Raw genomic sequence first — 18,553 nt, 5'->3', positions numbered from 1 at the left:
GTCCTAGATGGGATAAAGGAGTCATCCGCAAGCTGCTTTTAGTAGCCATTCTAAATTTTGGTCTCATTCCTGCAATCTGGTCTTTGTGGGCTGTTACATAACCACTCTCAGCACCGTGTCACATCACCAATGAATTTCACCAGTTTTGTATTTTTAGTTCCATCATCCAGCAAAAGTGTAATGGGAAATCAAAGTCTTAAAACTGAACTGATTTAACCATAGGAGTAAATGAATGTTCTAAACAGGCAAACACTCTGATTTTTTACATGTACGGCTTCCTGTTAAGAACTTTTACATTCTGGTTTTCAAAACCATGCAGTCTTGATTCAGTTATGATTAAAGAAACAGGCAGCTATGGAAATAATGTAGAACTCCAGTTACAGTTCACCTTCGTATTCAGCATGCAAAACACAGACCCAATCTCTGATACGAGATCTTCTCATGCTTTAGAAGCTGCCCTGGTCAGCTACTCTCCCTGCAGTGCATTCAGGTAAATTATAGGCTGTTAAGCTTTTTTTTAGAAGGTATGATTTATTGTTACTTTTTAAAATTTATTTAATAAGTTAAGGGGCTGTATTAACCCCAAGGTCTTAAGAATCTGAAAATATTTTTAAGTGTTACCAGTTTCATTTTAAAACTTGAAAAGTCCTCAACCTCCAGAGACTAGAAATGAAACTAGCAGGGTATGTAAAGAAGGAAGGTACTTAAAGGATGAAACAGGAAAACCAGAAGTAGCCATCTTACCTTTTATATAACAAAAGCAGTATGAAAAGTATATTTCTCTTCTAGACTTAGCTGGAAGGATTTAACTACACATGGAACAGGCCTGCTAAAATGTTCTCAATATACTCAGTTTTGAGCTGGCAGAGCCTTCTAGCATGCACATCTCATCAAAGCTCCTGGGTTTTGTCATTGCATAGGCCTATATCTGGAATTGGGGCTTCAATTAACAAACATCTTCTCTCATTACTGTCATCCTTTACTCTCCTCTTTTTTTTTTACCTGATACCTATTTTCTGATGTCTTTTACGGTATTCACATGCTAAGAAGGCACCTTTTCCTACAGAAGTATGTGAGTCTTGAATCCAAGCAGGGTTAGTCCTGTCATCTTTCTCAATATGGAATGGTTATCTGCATCAGTTTCAGGTCCAAGACTTCAAGCCTTGTCTGAACAGGGAAGACCCCGGAACAGTCATTGTGGAATGGCAGTTATTCTACATTATCTCCTATATTGACTCTTATTCTTCCTGTGAGCATCACATTCAAGCACTCATGTTACAGAAACAGAGGGGGGAAAAATTTGAGATAGCTACAGCATTTTGAATTTCTGCTTTCCCGGATTCATATTAATTCTGAGAGTGTGCCTTATCTTGGCAGATCCTGAGATGAAAAACTGTTGAATGCAGGAATTAAAGTATTTGTTTGTTTCTCTAATACCACTAGCAGATTTTGGGGCATTCAAGTATGCTTCTAATAGTAAGTGTATCTGCTTAGTGCTGTAAAACTCAAATTATTACCTCTGTGATAATGCCAGCAGAGTCATTTCATGCCATTCTTTGGGGCAGGCACACAGTTCCTTCAAGGAAGGCATTAAGGATGTGGATTATGCTCACAGTTTTGAAGTTGTCTTTAATTCTGTACTATGTGAGTTGTCTTTTACGGCTCTGAAAGAAGTTAAAGGAAGATACTGCAGGCAAGCTTTAAGGAAACAGTTTTAAATCCTACTGTATTTCTCTTTGATTCACCAAATGTGAGTTTGGCCCTCAGCCTCCATTTTTTCCACTCATTTATGTCTTATGATGCTCACTTATGCAGACATATCCCTGTATTACCCCATGTATCTACTGTATACCTCAGACTGGAAGCTAAGAATTGCATTAACTTGTCCATAAGGCAACATTTCTTTGCAAAACAGACTGCAAAATCCAGGACTGAATTGATCCCCATGCCTGATGAGGCACCGGTGTACTAATGAGGGCTTTGTATTCGGTAGGAGGAAGTGGGCAGTTGGGGATATGAGGGAGGGGTTTGCACTGTAGTGCTTAAGGGGGACAAACCTGGAGCAACACAGAGTACTGTTTCTTCTAATTGTGTTTCTGTCCTTGGAGAGAGAGCGGGAACCAGCCTGAGGCTCAGTGCCATTGAGGATTCACCTGCTGTGGTGTCATCCTCCTTCCCCTGGATTTGCTGGAGCCAGACTGTTTCCTAGCTCAGGTGGAGCCAACTACCACTCCCATTGTTGTTACCTTGCTCCTTTTGTCCAGACCTCTGTTGAGGCCAGTGATTTATAACTCACTGAGCCAGTGAAAGAGTGCTCCAGCAATACAAGTGTCTCTAGAAGAGCTACAAGATGTGTGCTTGGAGGGGAGAGTAGGGTGATAGTGGAAATAAGTGAAAAATAAAATACAAGAGTAGATGCAGGGCTTGTAGGGGGATGTCTGTAGGCATTTCAGTTTTCTTGTTCCTGTTTCATGTGCATGTTTTGTTCATTTAGTGGGTGTAGAGGAAGGGACAAGAAAAGGGGTAAGTGGGGAGTGGAAGATGTGCCTGTCACTAGATGGCACACCGAGCACGGCTGAGAAAACCAAAGACCTGCTGGGGGCATTTGCAGTGGATTTCACAGCACATGGGGCTGCTTAGCCATTTGTTTTAACGATTTTTCTCCTGCAGCAGGCCTGTTGAGCTGTGAGGCCCTGATGACCCAGGCAGCTTGGTCCTCTCCTGTCATTCAGAAGCAGTAAGAATCAGGTGTAAGGAAAAGCGAGATTGTACTGAACAGCAAGCTCTTTCCTTAAACCTGCCTTTCTCTACAGCTTCAGTAACTGCTCCTTTTCAAGGGAAAGTCTTAAAGGCTTATTAAAATGGTAAAGACAACGATTGAAGTCTAGTAGCCTACTCTTGGAACACAATGTGGTGAGAAGTACTGCCTACAGCGAATTGTGAGGAGGATGATAACATGCTGGAATCTGCACTAGAAATCAAACATTTCACTGAATTTTTAGTTAGTTAATTGTGCTCTTTTGCATGTTCTGCCTTTGACCATAGACTATGAGAACACATCTCACCAAATGAACCTTTTTGAATTACTTATAAAACATCATGTTGTGTCAATCACTCTTGAATAGAGAAATTTCAATTGACATTTTGAAAGAAAAATGCCATTTGTTTGCATGTTTCTGAATATAAATGGTCTTCAGCATTTCCCGAGGAACTCATTTCCCATTAAGTGATTGCACCTGTTGAATATGATTTGGATCTTTGTGAGAGTATTAGAGTCTTATTGGGAGTCTCTCAGAGAGAATTACAGAATTCATAATACAAAGTTAGCATGCCAGATGTAGTGATGCGTTGAATGGTGTCCGTTCACTCCCGAAGGGAAATTTGGGTTCCTGTGTCCCTGAGGGCCCTGTATCCCTTTACAGAGGTGGAGCATAATCTAGGTTTGTGCTGGTGCAAAGGAGAATAAAGTTTGGCTGTTTGTCACTTAGTCAGGCTCGTAATACTTTGCCACACAGAGAGTGTACACAAAATGAAAAAATCCAGGTCAGTCTAAAGCAATCAAGTTTGCACTTCTTCAAAAATTAATTTAGCTTCATCCAGCTAGTTGCAATAGGAAGAGAGGTATTTGGGGAGAAATTAAACCTTACTGAAATGTTGGGGACTGAATTTGAATCAGTAATGGCTTACCATTGTGAATCAACGTAAAAGAGTAACAGCACAGGAAAGGAATGTGTTCCAAAGTCAGGCGTGTACTGCCCCCTTCTGCCACTGGAATATAAAAGCTCAGCCTGCAAAACCCTACATCTATTATGTAACTGTGCCTATTCTGCCACACTCAAAGTCCTTTGCAAATGCTGAGTAAGTTGTAAAATACGTTTATGAGCTGTTGTAATAACTCTAACAGTGAATATTAGGGCCTGGTCTGTTGCTACGTTGGTCATTGCTACTAATGTCCAAGAGGAGAGATTTCAGTGGGAATACAACTGAGAAGAGGGGCACAGTCAGCCCTGTAGCCATGGCACAGTCCTGTCAGAAATGTATTCCGGTTAGGTTCATGTGTGCTCTTCGACTTCTTGTAATATCTTCAGTGCCATTTGGAATGTTAAATATTGGAATCTGATCCCAGCACAGGAGAGGTAAATGTAGACTAGAAGTAACTGCTGATGATGCCTGTCTACTTCTCAAGGAATGCAGTGGAACATTTTTGCACAAATATGGCTTACTTGCTGAATAAAACAGTTTAAAATATCTGAAAATTAACAGTGTTGAGTTCAATATAGACACTTGGGCAGAAGCAGAGTAGAAAATCAAAATGTTCTTTGAAAAATCAGAATGTTCTTCCTAAGTATTCCCTAAACTAAACAGCTAGTTAATTTAAATTGATGCTGTGTTTACAATTGGCCTAAATTAAATTTTATAATTTAATGATAAATTTTTTAAAAATTAATTTTAAATCTCCTAACATTGAAATAGGTAGCACAAAATTCTTCCTACAACATAAAATTATCTTTGATTTTAATTTATCTGAGAAAACTTTGATTGTTTGTTTGTTTAGGTGGATCTAACCCAAAATTTTCTGTATTTTTCTTTTTGTTCCAAGAACTAAACAATTTGCATATCACTGTTCTTTTTAATAAAACTCATATATTCCATATACTCAAGTTGCTTGTAGTAAACATTTTGATACAAAACAAATTTGTTTAATTAGTCTGTGTAGAGAGGATAGAAGCTACATTTCCATGCCAAACCCATGATTCCTCCTGTGTTTGCAGACTCATCAATCAAAACTGGCAGCATGATGATTTGTAAGAGCTGCAGCTGACAACTTGTCGAGCCCCATTTATCTGATCTGCCTATGAACTGCTTCAGTACTGGCAGGCCAGTCATCTATACAAGTTTGTCTGGTCCTTTAGCACTGTTGAAGAATCTGGCATATTAGTCCTGAGTGCTGTGCAACGGCACCACTTTTATGTAGAGTAGGTGAATTATAAAGAGGAGAGACAGGAATATTCAGAATTCCTTTGTGTTTTAAATGTAGGATCCATATGCCGCAATGTCTAGATTACGTTCAGGGCTCCTTTCAGATTTCAGACACGCTCATATTTGGGTGCTGTCTCCTGTAGCCTCTCTTGTCTTCTATTTCCCCTACAATTTTGTACAGCAACCAATTCCCATCTTGAAAGCAGCATGTCTAAAATAAATAATGGAATACCCTCAGCAGTGGGTATTTGACAGTGAATGATTTGTGATTTTTTGCAGGGCTGTTGTTGCTGTCTTCTTCCACAACACCTGCTTGTTCAAAGAGCTTGCTTTTTGTCTTGACTGCTTTGGCTCAGAGAACCTGCCATAACGTCTTACTATGTTTTTCATTTGTGTTGGCTTTTGTCTCTCCTCCTCCTCTTCTCTTTTTACCATAGCTTCTTCAGGAACCCCACACATCAGTACCAACTTCAGAATCAAGAGGGAACTTATGCTGGAAACGTAAGTTTCTGTGAAAAGTAGTTTAAAACAGCAATCATATTTCAGGCAACCTCTTCAAAGCAGGTCACTGCCTAGTTTGCCCAGTCATAAGCTCACATTTTCCTTATACCAATCAGCTATTAAAGAGTCTATGCTGCGTCGTACTCAATTATATTCAGTTAGGATATTCATTATAGAGAGAAGATGGCAATAAACTAACTTCCTTTGATATGGCAAGTTGGATCCTGCTTTACCTCCATCCCATTTTGCAGGAGTATTTGAATGATTTATTAAGTCCAGATTTTCCGTCTTTCCAATTCATGTGAACATGAAGAACATGCAGTGTATGTTAACTCTGAGTAAATGAGGAAGGTGTTCCTTCAGTCACTCAACACTTGCTGTGCCAGCGTGTCTGTGAGGTACTGCTTTCTTGTCCAAATCACTGGCTGTCAGTTCAAACCAAAGTGGCTGAAATAAACTCAAGTGCTGTCTTTGCCTTTTGGCTAGGATCAATCCATTATATTAGTATCTGACATGCCCCATCTTTGTCAGGAATCAATATCATGCTCCAGCATAGAAATACAATTTGTAATCTAGTAAGATTTTGGTGCTGCTTTACCCTCCTTCAGCCTGTGCTCCTTCATCTCATGTAAGCAGATAACTGATAAATGTCCTTTTCTGGGTTTCCTTCTTAGGACTTTTAAGCTGCAGTGGTTTCATCAAGGCAAACAAACCACAGATGCCTTCACACAGATCTGAAAGTAATCTCAAGGCAGGTAGATGACTCAGTTTTCTCAAGGAACTTCCCCATCTGTTTTTATCAGAGGTGTCTCTGTTCAACCTGAATCCTTCCTCATTACCCTGTAGGAATGGGGAGTTCATGCTGTTCTTGTTGGGAGGAACAACAGGACTTCTGTACTGTAATGCAGATAGTCCACATATCCATTTCCTAAAACCAGAAAGATTTCCCTGTCTGCATCTTTTGTGTCATGTCTCCGTACAGCCTAGACCTCACCCAGTCTCATCCTTCTGCAGTGCTTCTCCAGTTGACTGCTTTTGATCATAGTTTTTATTCATAGCAATGTCCTCACTGATGCTTTAAAATTACAGCTGACTGTTTAATGTTAACTGAGTTACCAGGCAAGCGGCGATTCTACTTCAGCTACGGTAATGTTGTTTTCAAACTTTCTCCAACTAATGAGTCATTAAAAGTAGTAATAAAGGGGTTTGTTGGGGCCACATGTCCCTTGGAAACACTCAGTACATGCTAATTACAGTGGGTTAGCAAAGAGGTGGAGGCTGATAAGTGTGTGGGAGGGGGTACAGAACAGTAATGGTGAGAGTTGAAAATAGTTACAGGAAATGTTAATTATAGAGCTTGTTCACATCAGCTTTCCCCTCCCATTGAAAACAAAGCTCATTTTGAAGACATTTGTAAAAGTTGCTCTTTAGGAATCGAACTCCCTTATGTCTCAGTAACTGGTAACGTGCCAGAAACATGAAACTGCGGTAGAGTAACCGAAGAACTCATCTGTGCACAGTTGGTTTAGTCTCAGTTGAAGCTGGAAGTAAGATTTTGCATGGCTGTGGTGTCACATTAGGGCCAGTGCACAGCTTTGCTCTGTGGACCTAATCCAGTTTCTGAAAAGGACAGGGGAGATTTTTCCACTGACTTCCATGACCTTTGGAAGTCTGCTATTGATTTGTTATCGTTCCTGAAGAGCCAGGGACTGTGTTACACACAGATAGTGCACTTCCTCAAGGACCTTTGCATCTTAAAGGCCCTGTTCTGCAGTTATCAAAATATGCAAGTACATTTATGTGTGTGACTGAGCAAAGCTAGTAACGCGTAGATGTTGGCATGGATGTTAAATTCTAATAAAAGATGACAGTGAGGAGAAGGTACACAATAAAAATAAGATGGTGAGAGATGTGCAATTAACAAATTCTTACCTTATAACTAAGTAGTACATATCTGTGTAGTTCATGTTGCTAAGAGATTGCATTATATCCACTATCCAAAGCAGCAGAACATTATAGCATAGAAGTTGGTTCTTTTCTGGTTGGCCTTAGCCAAACTCCAGAGCCAAAATTTTTTTAGGGTGTATGTAAATCTGACAGATAGTTAACTTCAGAACTTGTGCTTATGTGTGTTTCATAGTCACAAAACTGTCAAATCACAAATGGCAGGTGGTCTTCTGATGTCTGTAGGAGAAAGAATGTTGTACTTAATTGTGGTATGTCTGCAACACTGCAGAATACAGGAAGAAACTGAGAGGGGTGAAATTTTCATCCGGATACTGAGAGAAAATGTACTTTCAATTAAAACAAAAATCTGAGTGAATTTTTTTTGCAAGATTGGAATATTGTTTTGAGTTACTTAAAAAGAGTAGGAGAACTCTTAAAATATGTAATCTTTTTCCTCAGTGAAAACCCTCTCTTTCCTTTTTTTGAGTGACAGTCTTTTATGCAAGTAATAGAATGACTGAGTAATTTTCTCCATTGAAAGTAAATGCTAGCTTTTGAAAGTTTTAAAGGGAAAATTTAATATAAAATAGAGAAAAGCAGGATTTTTGTTCCCTTTTGGTATATAGTCTTATTGAATAAAGTTTTGAGATCCCTACCAGGTGCAAGTTCTAACCTACCTGCAAAATTTCAGTGATAAATTTTATTCTTTCCTAGATTGCACTTGTAGCTCTATCTCCAAGTCTTTTCAGAGATAGTGTAGCTCCATGAGCCATTTTTAGCATAATCAGAATAATCACGTAGGTGCAGGAACCCCAGGATTAAAGAGAACTATAACTAGCTATAATGAGACAAATATCTGTGGAAGGTTAAAAGAATCCTACTTCATCCTCTTGGGACTTCTGTCAGGGCTGTCACTTTTCTGGCTAGTTGGCAATGATGGCTGGATTTTTATGGTGCCTCAGTAGCAGATTTGCTGGCTCTTTTGACTGTTATATACATGGGAAATATGATGCAGAAAATGTCCTGTATTCAGTTCTGTTTCCAGGGTCATCCTCTGAGTTTCTAGGATTTTCAAACCCAGGTCATTGACAGAAGCTGAGGACTTTCAACTCATGTTTCAGTCTCCAAATTATTGTGTTTTCTGTTCATGGACATGTCAGGCCAGCATCAGGACCTGTACATGTGCTTCTCTGAATGGAAATCGGTGTCTTGTCCTTTAAACTGGCTACTGGACTACACAACTTGGAAGGGGATCTTTCACATGTGGTCCTACCCCTGTCCAGGAATCCCTGAGAGCATTTCTGTCATTTTCCAGAGACCTTTTGCTGGAGTAACAAAGTTTGGGGTTTTTTTAAAGTAATTTAAATGGATCAGAGCTCTCCCAGTATCTGCTTACATTGTGCCTCTCCCAGCCAGGCGAGTGCATTTTCAGCAGCTCCAAACTGAGGCAAATTTTAAAAACTGCAGGCATGATAATAATGACGTGATAAATCTGATTTACTATAAAGTGCTGTCAGTTCAGGCTTGTCTTTAAAACAAACAAACAAAAAACCCCAACAAAACAACTCAAACCCAATAGAAATAATTCCTTTAAAAAATCATAATAGTGATAGTCTTGCTTTTAAACAGATGACTAGCCCCTGGCAGAACTTGGTATCTTTGAATATACTGGAGCACTCAGAACCTAAACTACAGAAGATGGAAAAGTTAGAGTTACATAACATCAGTTGTGCTAGCTTTTCATTGGCCACACTGAGAGGAGAGCACACTCTTTCCTTTTTAATAAGTGATTGATTTATTGATAATAAAGTGCATCTGGGATTTACACAGAATGGTAGACTTTATAGGCAGTAACCTAATAGCTTGAACCAGCTGTTTGCAGCTGCACATTAAAAACTTTGACCTTGGGCTTTCATGCTTCTCTCCCTTCCCCACCTTGGCTTTCTTGTAGCGGCCACAGCAGCATCCTTGTCTTGCAGGAGCTGTGATGCATTTTTTGCTGTTGCCCATGTTTACCCACTTGGTATTTTTTTCTTTCCTGTTTTTCACTTGTTTTGGACTTTTTATAGTAAGTGGTGGTAGTCTTGTGTAGCGTATTCCTTGAGGTTTAAGAAGCATTCGTTCATTGCTGCAAATGGTACATGAAATGGTGTTCTTTAGAGAAATCTTTTTTTTCCCTTATAAAATGAAACCCGAACATATACAGAAAGTGTGCTGAAGGAATTTGAAGTGTACGGAATGTTCCCAGCTATCTCATCTGTGGATTTCTTCAGCACTTGTTAATTAGAAAACCCCTGTCAATAGAGGAGGTCAGCCACTTGTCACATATGTTAAAGAGCATATTATCTCCAAAGTTAGAAATTGTTTGATAAACCATGTGTTGATCAGCCTGGCAGCATCTAATTCAGTGAAACTCACTGAGATGATTATTTATTCTTGTTCAGGGTAACTAAACCATATGGCAAAACTAACTTCTATAACTGAGGAAGTGCTCTGAGGCACTGAGTAGGGAAACAATCGTATTTAAAAGGAACACTCAAGGCACTTAATGTGTCTTGATGGTATTGAGAAGGAAATTGTCAGTGAAAAACATGCTCATTTGCTTATTGTGGTGGTTTAACCTGGCAGGCAGCTAAAACAACCACACAGCTGTTCACTCACTCCCCCCCCTCAGTGGGATGGGGGAGAGAATTGAAAAGAAAAAAAGGTAAAACTTGTAGGTTGAGATAAAGACAGTTTAATAGGACAGAAAAGGAGGAGGAGGAGGATGATAAGAAGAAGAATAGAATATACAAAACAAGTGATGCACAGCACAGATGCATAATTTTGTGTATCATACAGGTAGATTTTAAAAGGGAATCTATATGTAAATCATCCTTCCACTTCGGTAGCAAACCTGTTTTATGTATGAACACGTGCTGACCACCAGCATGCAAGAAGATTGTGCCTAGAAAAACACCTTTGATGTTAATTTGTTTAATTTTATTTAGCTTGGGTTGGGTTTATGTTTTTTTATTCTATTATGGTATGTTTGCACAATGAATAAGGACACCCAAAGTTGACTGTTGATGTTTATTGAATCATTCATATCAAATAAACACTTTTGGGAGTCTGACCATGGAAAGTAAAAGCATTCCTTTAAGAAGGGAGAAATCAGAAATCCTTATTGGAAGAAAAGGATGCCTGCATGTTTAATTTTTAAATGTCTGAGGAGAAGGCATAATTTCAAGTGGCATGACTGAAATGTGGACACACCAGGGTGGGAGTTCTAGTATGGGGTGTACACAGTCAGGTTCTCAACTTGGGATTTTGAGATGCTCTGGGATGCATTAACCCTTTGCACTGTGCAGCCTCTTAGATGAAAAGGGGTTTTATATGCCAGTTCCAAGTCAAACTATGAAGTCAGTCATCTAATCTGTTCCAGTTGGAACAGTTCCTATCTGTTCAGTGCTTATGTCTGGACAGATTGTAGTGCACAAGGGTTCAGGTCTCATTAATATATCATTTAGAAGTGAAAACCTATTCAATTTCATTTTGAAATAATTGGCATATGTTGTTCTTTTTTCTCCCTCTCTATTTACTGATTTCACTGATGTGAGAGGAGACCATATAGTTACTCTAGTAGCCTCAGAACAGATATTTAAGAGCCTGTTTTAGTCATTTGGGAACAGAAAATTTATACACATAGTGGGATTATTCTGGGGTCTCGGCCCATAAGGAAATGAGCACTGTTAACTTCATAAAGTGGGGGAGCTGAAGACTCTAGTACTTGCCGGTCACATTCACCTGGGTCATTTAGTTCCTTTACTTTAAGTGTGTGACAAAGCCATTAACTTAAATGAGAACACTAATGCAGATAGGTGCAGAGGTCAGCAGCAGGAGGCCAAAAGGGAATGAACAGATTTTTTTAGTGATCTGGCAGTTTACTTCACCAAATGCAAATGATACACAATTATTTTCTCATTCCTCTGTTTCACTCTCCCATGCTGATCTCTTTCCTGGGTGCTGACGGTTTTTTTCTACCCTGTCTTTGCTAACATTTTCTACTAAATCAAGCAACAAGCTGCCTTTGTTACAGGTGAAGGACTCCTGAAAGTTGGACAGGCCTGCATCATCTGGGCTGTCAGAATTCCAGTGCCTTTTTCCAGGGTGCTGGTGTTTCTCACCATATTGGTCATTTAGGTCTACCTCATCGTTCCAGCCTCTTTTGTTAGGATGCTGGTGCTTGTACATCAGATACCTTCTGCCTGGATGCTGTCTTTTGGATAGCTCATTCAAGTAGGTTAGCTGTGTACTCGGGATGTCAGCATGCTGATCCAACAATGACCTTCTGCCAGGATGTTGTCGCTTTTTCAGCTCCAGATAGCCATCAATGTTGTCTTCTATCTCTCTTTTCCCTGGATGCTGCCTCTTCAAAATGTGTCCGTAAGATGTATCTTCCTCAACATCTCTTTTTCCAGGATGCTGTCTCTTCTGCAGGTCACTTAAGTATTTTTTCCCAGGGTGTTGTCTTTTGGAAAGCCATTCTGGCAGAGGGGCATTGGATTCTGTCCAAGGAAAAGAATAATGTTAATGAGCTTCCATAATCCTCACTAAGGAAGTTGAAATGGGAATTTGTGGAGTTCTATGGTGCAGGATCATAATCTGTTGCTTATTATGCCCATTTAATTGTACAGTTAACAGTATGGTCTTGAATTTGATCATTCTGGGTGGCATCTGTCAAAACTGTTCTGGCACATTTTTAGCACATTTTTAGCAAGGATGGATTAACACATTAGGAACTGGCTGTAGCCAAATGGGAAGACAGGCAATGACAAAGCCTAATGTGTTGATTCAGGTAAATGTGTCAGATTCAGGTAAAGGTGATGAGTAAAAGATGCTAAGCAGCTGGAAGAAATCAGCTACAGAAGCTGGGTATAGGAAAGAGTGGGAAATCGGCATGAGACAGGGCAAGGATAGGGCTGAGACACCAGTAGAAGCAGGGATGTTGACATTTGAAAGCCATCTCAGTATTTCCAACTACTAATCGTAACTTTATTAGTATCTCTTACTCATTCTGAAGCTCTTATTGGTATTTCATGTCTTGGATGGTGATAACCAACTCTCAGCATTCATGTGAAGAGGGACGAAGGCTCTTTCCATGAGCACTTGGGGCCAGGTCCTCTTTCTGCTCTGAAAGGGCTCTGTGCTCCTTGTTAGTGCCAGGCACCTATGTGCTGCTCCTTGCAATCCCTGAGTCTGATTTGCTTCCACTGCTGTGACTAGTGAGAGCAGTGCACCTGCAAGCTAGGAGGCAGCAGACACTAGAGCAGCCTCTGCATTCCCAGCCACAGAAAAGCCCGCCTCTCTTGGCATGTAGAAACCAGTGGGTTGAGGTAGTGATGAATGGCAGCACTCCCACCTCCAGTTAACGTTAGGTACAGGGTCCACAACTGGGGAGTGTCCTCCACTTGTCCTCTTAGAGCTTCCCTAGGGAAGTACTTGCCAGGGAGACAAATTTTCTGTGGCTGGCTTCTACCTTCTTATTATGCAGCAACTGCTCAGTGATGGTACAGCATTGCCTAAATGGGGGGATCTTAGAGAAGAAAGTATCTTTTGAGAACTCCGTGTCACTGTATTGCAGCAGACATCCTATCCTTCCCCTCCCCTTAGAGTAATAAATGTATACACATTAGAACCTGGTAACTATACATTGGATCTAATGATCTCAGCCAAGTACTATGCCAGCATCACCAGATGGATGTCCTCAGTGTTATATATACCTTTATTCATCTCTTCTTCCTTTTCAGCTTTCTTGAGGACAGACTGAAGAAGGAGGTTTTCAGATCTCTGCAGGATGTCATCCAGGGGACTGCTTCCCATGTTCTCACTTCCCTCTGGAAGGGGCTGCCCCTCATTGAGGCAAACACCACACAAGGTCAGGCAGAGGAGTAGCAGTGGCAGCTGGATAGATGGCATTATAGGACAGGGGTTCCTGCAACTTCCATGGGAGAGAGAACAGCAGGGGAGGAGGATGGAGCAAACAAACCTAGCAATAATAGCAATATTTCCAGACACTGAAAAAGAAATATGGCACTGCTGTAGGGATTGAAGTCTCTTATGAGGATCCTTCCTCATTTTTGTTACTAACCTCTCAGTTTACTTTATATTCTTCAAAGAATCTGTAAATTCTTCATAATTAAAACCAGGCACTTGTTCATTTTTCTGGCAGAATAAATATGAACACTTTGAACACCTAACTTGCTGATGCACAGGTAGTTCTGAAAGCCAGTGATTTTGCTTTGCCTTCTGCCAAGAGGCAAAAATAATTTCACTCTTGAACTCTGTGTTAAGTGTTGACCCACGTGAGGTACTCACACATACACCTGCACTAACAATCTCCACCAGGCAATTCTCTTTGCTAAGGGTTCATTCTAAAATAATACTTTCATTCCACCTTTAGTTAAACCCCCACTTTAATAGTCCATTACTTTTTTAATATCTATTTCTATACATTTACAGTAGCTGTGTGTCTGTGTATTTGTCAACATAATAAGATAGCTATGCTTTGTTGGTCAGGGTGATTTCTTGCATTGGGGAAGCACCTCATATGTTTTTCAGAGACATAATAATAATCTTATCCTTTCTTACCTCTTGCCCAGATAACAAGTGTTCTTCTATTTCTTCTAGCTAGCACTGGAATTCCTAATGCACTTATCATGGATTTATTTTCGAGTAAGCAGAATTCCTTCAGTAGAATGGAACACATCTTTAATTCTAGTATAGCAGTCATTTAGCTTAATTATATCTTCAGAATATAAAAGAAATGCACAATTTCATGAAGTACAAATTTTTAAAATAGAGAATGAGTTTATTACCGTCTTATTGGCAGGTTTCTGTCACTTCTGATGAAGTCCTTAGGTAACAGCCCTAAGAATATCACATAGGCTATTTGGCTAAGAGCAATCTTTAGAAGGAAAGTTAGAATCAGCTAAAAAGGAAATTATTTGTTGTTACCTGGTTTGCAGTTTCAGATTTTTGCTTGATGCCTCTGCCAAGAGATTGTTTAGTCCTTTAAAGCTGTTTGCACATCTGAGCTTGAAAGTTGCCCTTTTTCTGCTACAGACACACACAGTGTGTATCCAATAGAACTGTTGCTAAGTTCTCTTTGGATGGCTTGTGTCTCCGTACTTATACTGTACTGCCTCTGGACCCTTTATGCAAATAGCTGTGAGGTAATTTGGATGATGTGTTGTTTTATTTTTTTTTCTACTGATGTCAGAAATCTGCATTTTGAATGCATTTTAAAACTCTGATAGTTATTTGCTGACCTCTGTAAATCCATGTTTGACTCCTAGAAATTGCTGTTTTTCCATTCTCTAAAGAGATTATGTTGAATTTTGTGTAACACAGCATTGAGAAAAGGAGGTTTTTCTCTGCTTAACAAAAAGAAGCTTGTGTCTCCTTTATTAAGCAAGCACTGTGCAGCAAATGCAGAGAGGGAGGTAATTTATTAAGCTAAGGAAGAAAAACAATTAAAAAATGTAATGGATTATATTTAAATAAGTTTATACCATGGGTTCTTATTCAGAATGACACTATACAGTTTTTGGCTCACAATTCCGTATTTTCTTGGCATAAACAGTACATTAGAATATGGGGTGCATAGCATTAGATATTAAAACAGCAGTTATGTTGCTGCTATGTGCTTAAAAAAAATTACACTGTTTAACTAAAAATAAGACTCTCTCCTTTAACCCGTCTGTCTATTTAAGATAGTCTTCCACACAGTACCACTAAAACCAGATCATGCAGGGGGCACAGATAAAGAGCTAGTGATTCTTTTATAATCTTAGTGATCCTGGTGACAGTATGTAGAACTAAAGCTGGAATACGGATTGCTCACAGTATTGAAGCAATTCAGGATTCTTTTATTGTTACTACATGGAAAGTTTCAACCATGTGAAGCTGATGTTTTTCTGCTTTCCCATTTAGTACCATTGTCATGAACACAAACCCACCTTTGTATGTCATTCTCATCACTGCCATCAAAGTGTTTAAGGTAAAATTTGTCTTCAGAAGTAAGTAGTGACAAAACCCAACAACCTGTCACCATGGCTTGAGAACACCTTTCTTGGTAGGACTCTGGCATTTTAGCAGCTCTCTAGGGTGCTGTGCACAGTCTGAGACAGAAGGCATTTTTGGGATACTCTTAAAAGCACTGCACTTAAAAGTGGATCAGTTATGCTTATAGGTAATGATGTGGGTCCTTATGTAGCCTGTAAAATTTCCTTAAGGCAAAAGGCATTTTGTTTCTGAACATGTGATGGAAATACCATATAAAACTAAAAAAGGGTTGTCAGTTGTTCTCTATCAACATGACTTATTACCCATCAGAATTTAACAAAAACTCATCATCTTACAGAGTTTTTTCCCCCCCACCCCATTCAACTTTATATGATGGATCAGAAAATACACAAGAAGAATCTTGTTTTCAGTTCTTTAGGAAATGAAAGCTGACTTAGTGAGGTGACTTCCGTGGAATGCAGCCATTACCTCAGTCTTATTCCATAAGAATGTGGTCATCTCCTGAATTTTGTCTTAACATCTCAGGAAAAATGTATCAGTAATTGTATATAGATGTGCTTTTTGATATTAATTACCCTGATGTAATTTGTCTTGGATGTCAGTGCACTTGCTCCAGATTTGCAGTGGGGACAGAGATTGGGGCTTACGGCATTATAACTGCATTATAACTGCATATACAACAATTATATTTAAAATGGAATATATTTTCCTTCTTGTTTGGATTTCAAAGGGAGTTTGAGACATCATGCACCTTATATGCAGAACAAATCTGTGGATTTATGAAGATGTTGTCTTTGCCAATCTAAGACCATATCAATATTGTTTTCCTGAGTAGGCATCAGAACCAAAGATCTGCAAGGCAATTCAATTCAAAGATCAACAGGCAATTTACTATAGTGAGCCAGTAAACAATGACTGGGCAACTAAGTCACTCATCCAAAGCAAAGATCCCTGTGAAGACAGTTCCTATGTATTTTTAGTTTTAAGCAATGCACTAGGGCTTGACAGGAATGTAAGGAATGCTGGAAAGTGTTTTAAATGCTTTCATTAATATCAGAGTTGCTTGTTTAACAAAGCAATAGCTGTCTGTAGCTTAGCCCCAGATTTGGCCTAACAAAATGCCTAATCCAGAGTCCACTGAAATCAGCCACATTTCTCCTTTAATTTAAGTGGGGTGAGCCTTAGAACTTGTCTGTCTCTGACTTGAAATGATCCTCATATTGAATTGAATTTCAAAAAATCTTCTCACACTTTGAAGCATGGCTCTTGAAAAACATAGACGAGAAAAGAGAAGGTTAAACAGCTGAAACATTTTCACATATAGAAAATCATATGAGCAAATTAACTCAAGTAACAGCTAAGAATTTGATATTAAAAATAGCCTCCCATATGAATGTATTTTGTTTTAGCACTGAGTGAATGAGTCAGATTTCACTTGTGATACATTCAGTTGACACACTGAATTTCTCAGCTACCTAGAAATGACAGTATAGCTAAGACTTATGTTTTGGGACTTTGTATGACTGCAATTTAATAAATCTGCATTTGCCATATATATCCAATGTGCAAATCCTCATAATATGTAATTATGAGCTGGAAATAAGTATTAGCGTGTAGTTCTCCCTCCAGTCTGAAATAAATCTGGAGAGCACAGAAGGCTTGCATGTGTAGTTCCAGCTTAGATACAGCAGGAGCTGCTCCATGCAGAAGCCTCTTACTGAGTCTTGTAGTGCATGTGCAGTAATGGCCAATGTATGAGACTGTGCAGTCAATGCCCAGTCTGTCACCTAACCCTTGGTTACCTTCTTTTTAAGACTCTCCAACCATCATAAACCAAACTGTGAATTTCTCTGGACAAGCTAATGGGTCTTCTTCTCCATTATGCTATTTCTAGCTTAGTCAAATATTAATGCCATAGATTTGGGAACTGCTATTGCATCAGTCACCGTGAACCTCATAAGGAATTACATTTACTTCACACCAGCTGCTTGGCATTTCCTGGCTGTAGTAACTCCGTAAGATCTCTTATGGTATGACACCTGAGCTTAAAAAAATTAATATATTGACCTATAAATTAAAGTGGGCATTGATGGAATGGGAACTGCATTTTTAAACATGTCTTTAGAAAAGTGAAACAAAACTATGAAGTTGTTAAGAATTCTGTTGCTGGCTCTCTACAATTCTTTCTTGACAAGCTGCTTAAGCCAAGAATACCTTCTAAATAAATAAAAGAAAAAGGATGTTTTCATCATATGGTTGAAGACTTCAGTAATTCTGAATAACTTCTTAATCTTACTTAATTACATTTTTTTCTTCAGTTAATAATACTTTCTGTATTCTTTTTAACATAGAATATTTGGAGCACATTAAGCATTGTGACTATCTGTCACATAGAGTTTATCTCTTCCACAAGGCAAGAAGGGTGTGAAATGAATTGGTTTGCTTTGGTGGGATTTTTTAAAAATTGGATTGCATGGATAGCTAGGTTGCTGTCTATGTATTGTGAAGAAGCAAGGTTAAAAATTTGTCTTGCCCTTGGTGCACAAGGTGGGGTTTGTATCAATCGTTATTTTCCAGTGGAGTTTATCTGCAGATCTTGAGCCATTCCCTTATTCCCAATGGGAAATTCTCTTACGTGCAGAGACCATCAGGCAACCAGGAGCAGTTAGGAAGTGCTAGAGTCAGCAGATCTGAGCAGTCTTCTTAATGCATATATTTGGGGCACTGGTTCCTCAACAGCCCTGCCAGGAAGCCGGTCTCAAAGTTCAGTGGATTTTTTTTTTTCCCCCAGCTGAAATGTATTTACAAAGCATTTTGAAAAAGCGTTTTCTGACAGAAACTTGTTTCTGTGGTACATCCCCAGTCAGCTGTTGCAGATGGGATGTTTTTATTAAACTGTCAGCTCCAGCCCTCTAAATTGCAGATTTAGAGGAACAGATTTGCAAGACAGGCAATACCTTCAGTCCCATAATCTCTGTATTTACAGTTACCAATACCCCCATCCCAAACACAGCTAGCGTCAGTCTCTGGTCAAAATGTTGTCCAGATATCATCCTGT

General features: G+C 39.3%; 1 protein-coding gene and 1 long non-coding RNA gene across 4 annotated transcripts in view; one reads left to right on the top strand and one right to left on the bottom strand.

Annotated features, from left to right (window-relative positions):
• LOC142603196 (uncharacterized) overlaps positions 1–18,553 on the top strand; it is a 42,262-nt gene that overhangs the window by 970 nt on the left and 22,739 nt on the right. The window contains exons 2-3 of one of the 3 annotated variants that reach the window (XR_012837083.1): positions 13,218–13,345; positions 15,403–15,469. This is a non-coding gene — a long non-coding RNA (uncharacterized LOC142603196). Of the gene's footprint in view, positions 1–5,417; positions 5,482–13,217; positions 13,346–15,402; positions 15,470–18,553 lie in introns of all 3 variants that reach the window. The other 2 variants (XR_012837084.1, XR_012837082.1) reach the window with 2 other exon arrangements.
• TRH (thyrotropin releasing hormone) lies at positions 10,540–14,516 on the bottom strand. Its single transcript, XM_010298267.2, has 4 exons — positions 14,425–14,516; positions 14,286–14,337; positions 13,191–13,402; positions 10,540–11,975 (listed from the first exon to the last, which is right to left on the bottom strand). The coding sequence occupies exons 3-4, from the start codon at positions 13,384–13,386 to the stop codon at positions 11,389–11,391; spliced, it is 783 nt and encodes a 260-aa protein (XP_010296569.2). The 5' UTR covers positions 13,387–13,402; positions 14,286–14,337; positions 14,425–14,516; the 3' UTR covers positions 10,540–11,388.

This window comes from Balearica regulorum, chromosome 10, assembly GCF_011004875.1.
Source record: "Balearica regulorum gibbericeps isolate bBalReg1 chromosome 10, bBalReg1.pri, whole genome shotgun sequence".
Classification (NCBI taxonomy): Eukaryota; Metazoa; Chordata; class Aves; order Gruiformes; family Gruidae; genus Balearica; species Balearica regulorum.
This window is presented reverse-complemented; position numbering and strand designations above follow the sequence as displayed.

Excerpts from the sequence above, each read along its gene's own strand:
- TRH (XM_010298267.2), bottom strand. The coding sequence starts at position 13,386 with ATGCCATCTATCCAGCTGCCACTGCTACTCCTCTGCCTGACCTTGTGT. Across the intron at positions 11,976-13,190 it reads GGAAGAAGAGATGAATAAAG|AATCCAATGCCCCTCTGCCA; the intron begins GTATATATAACA and ends TTCCTTGGACAG.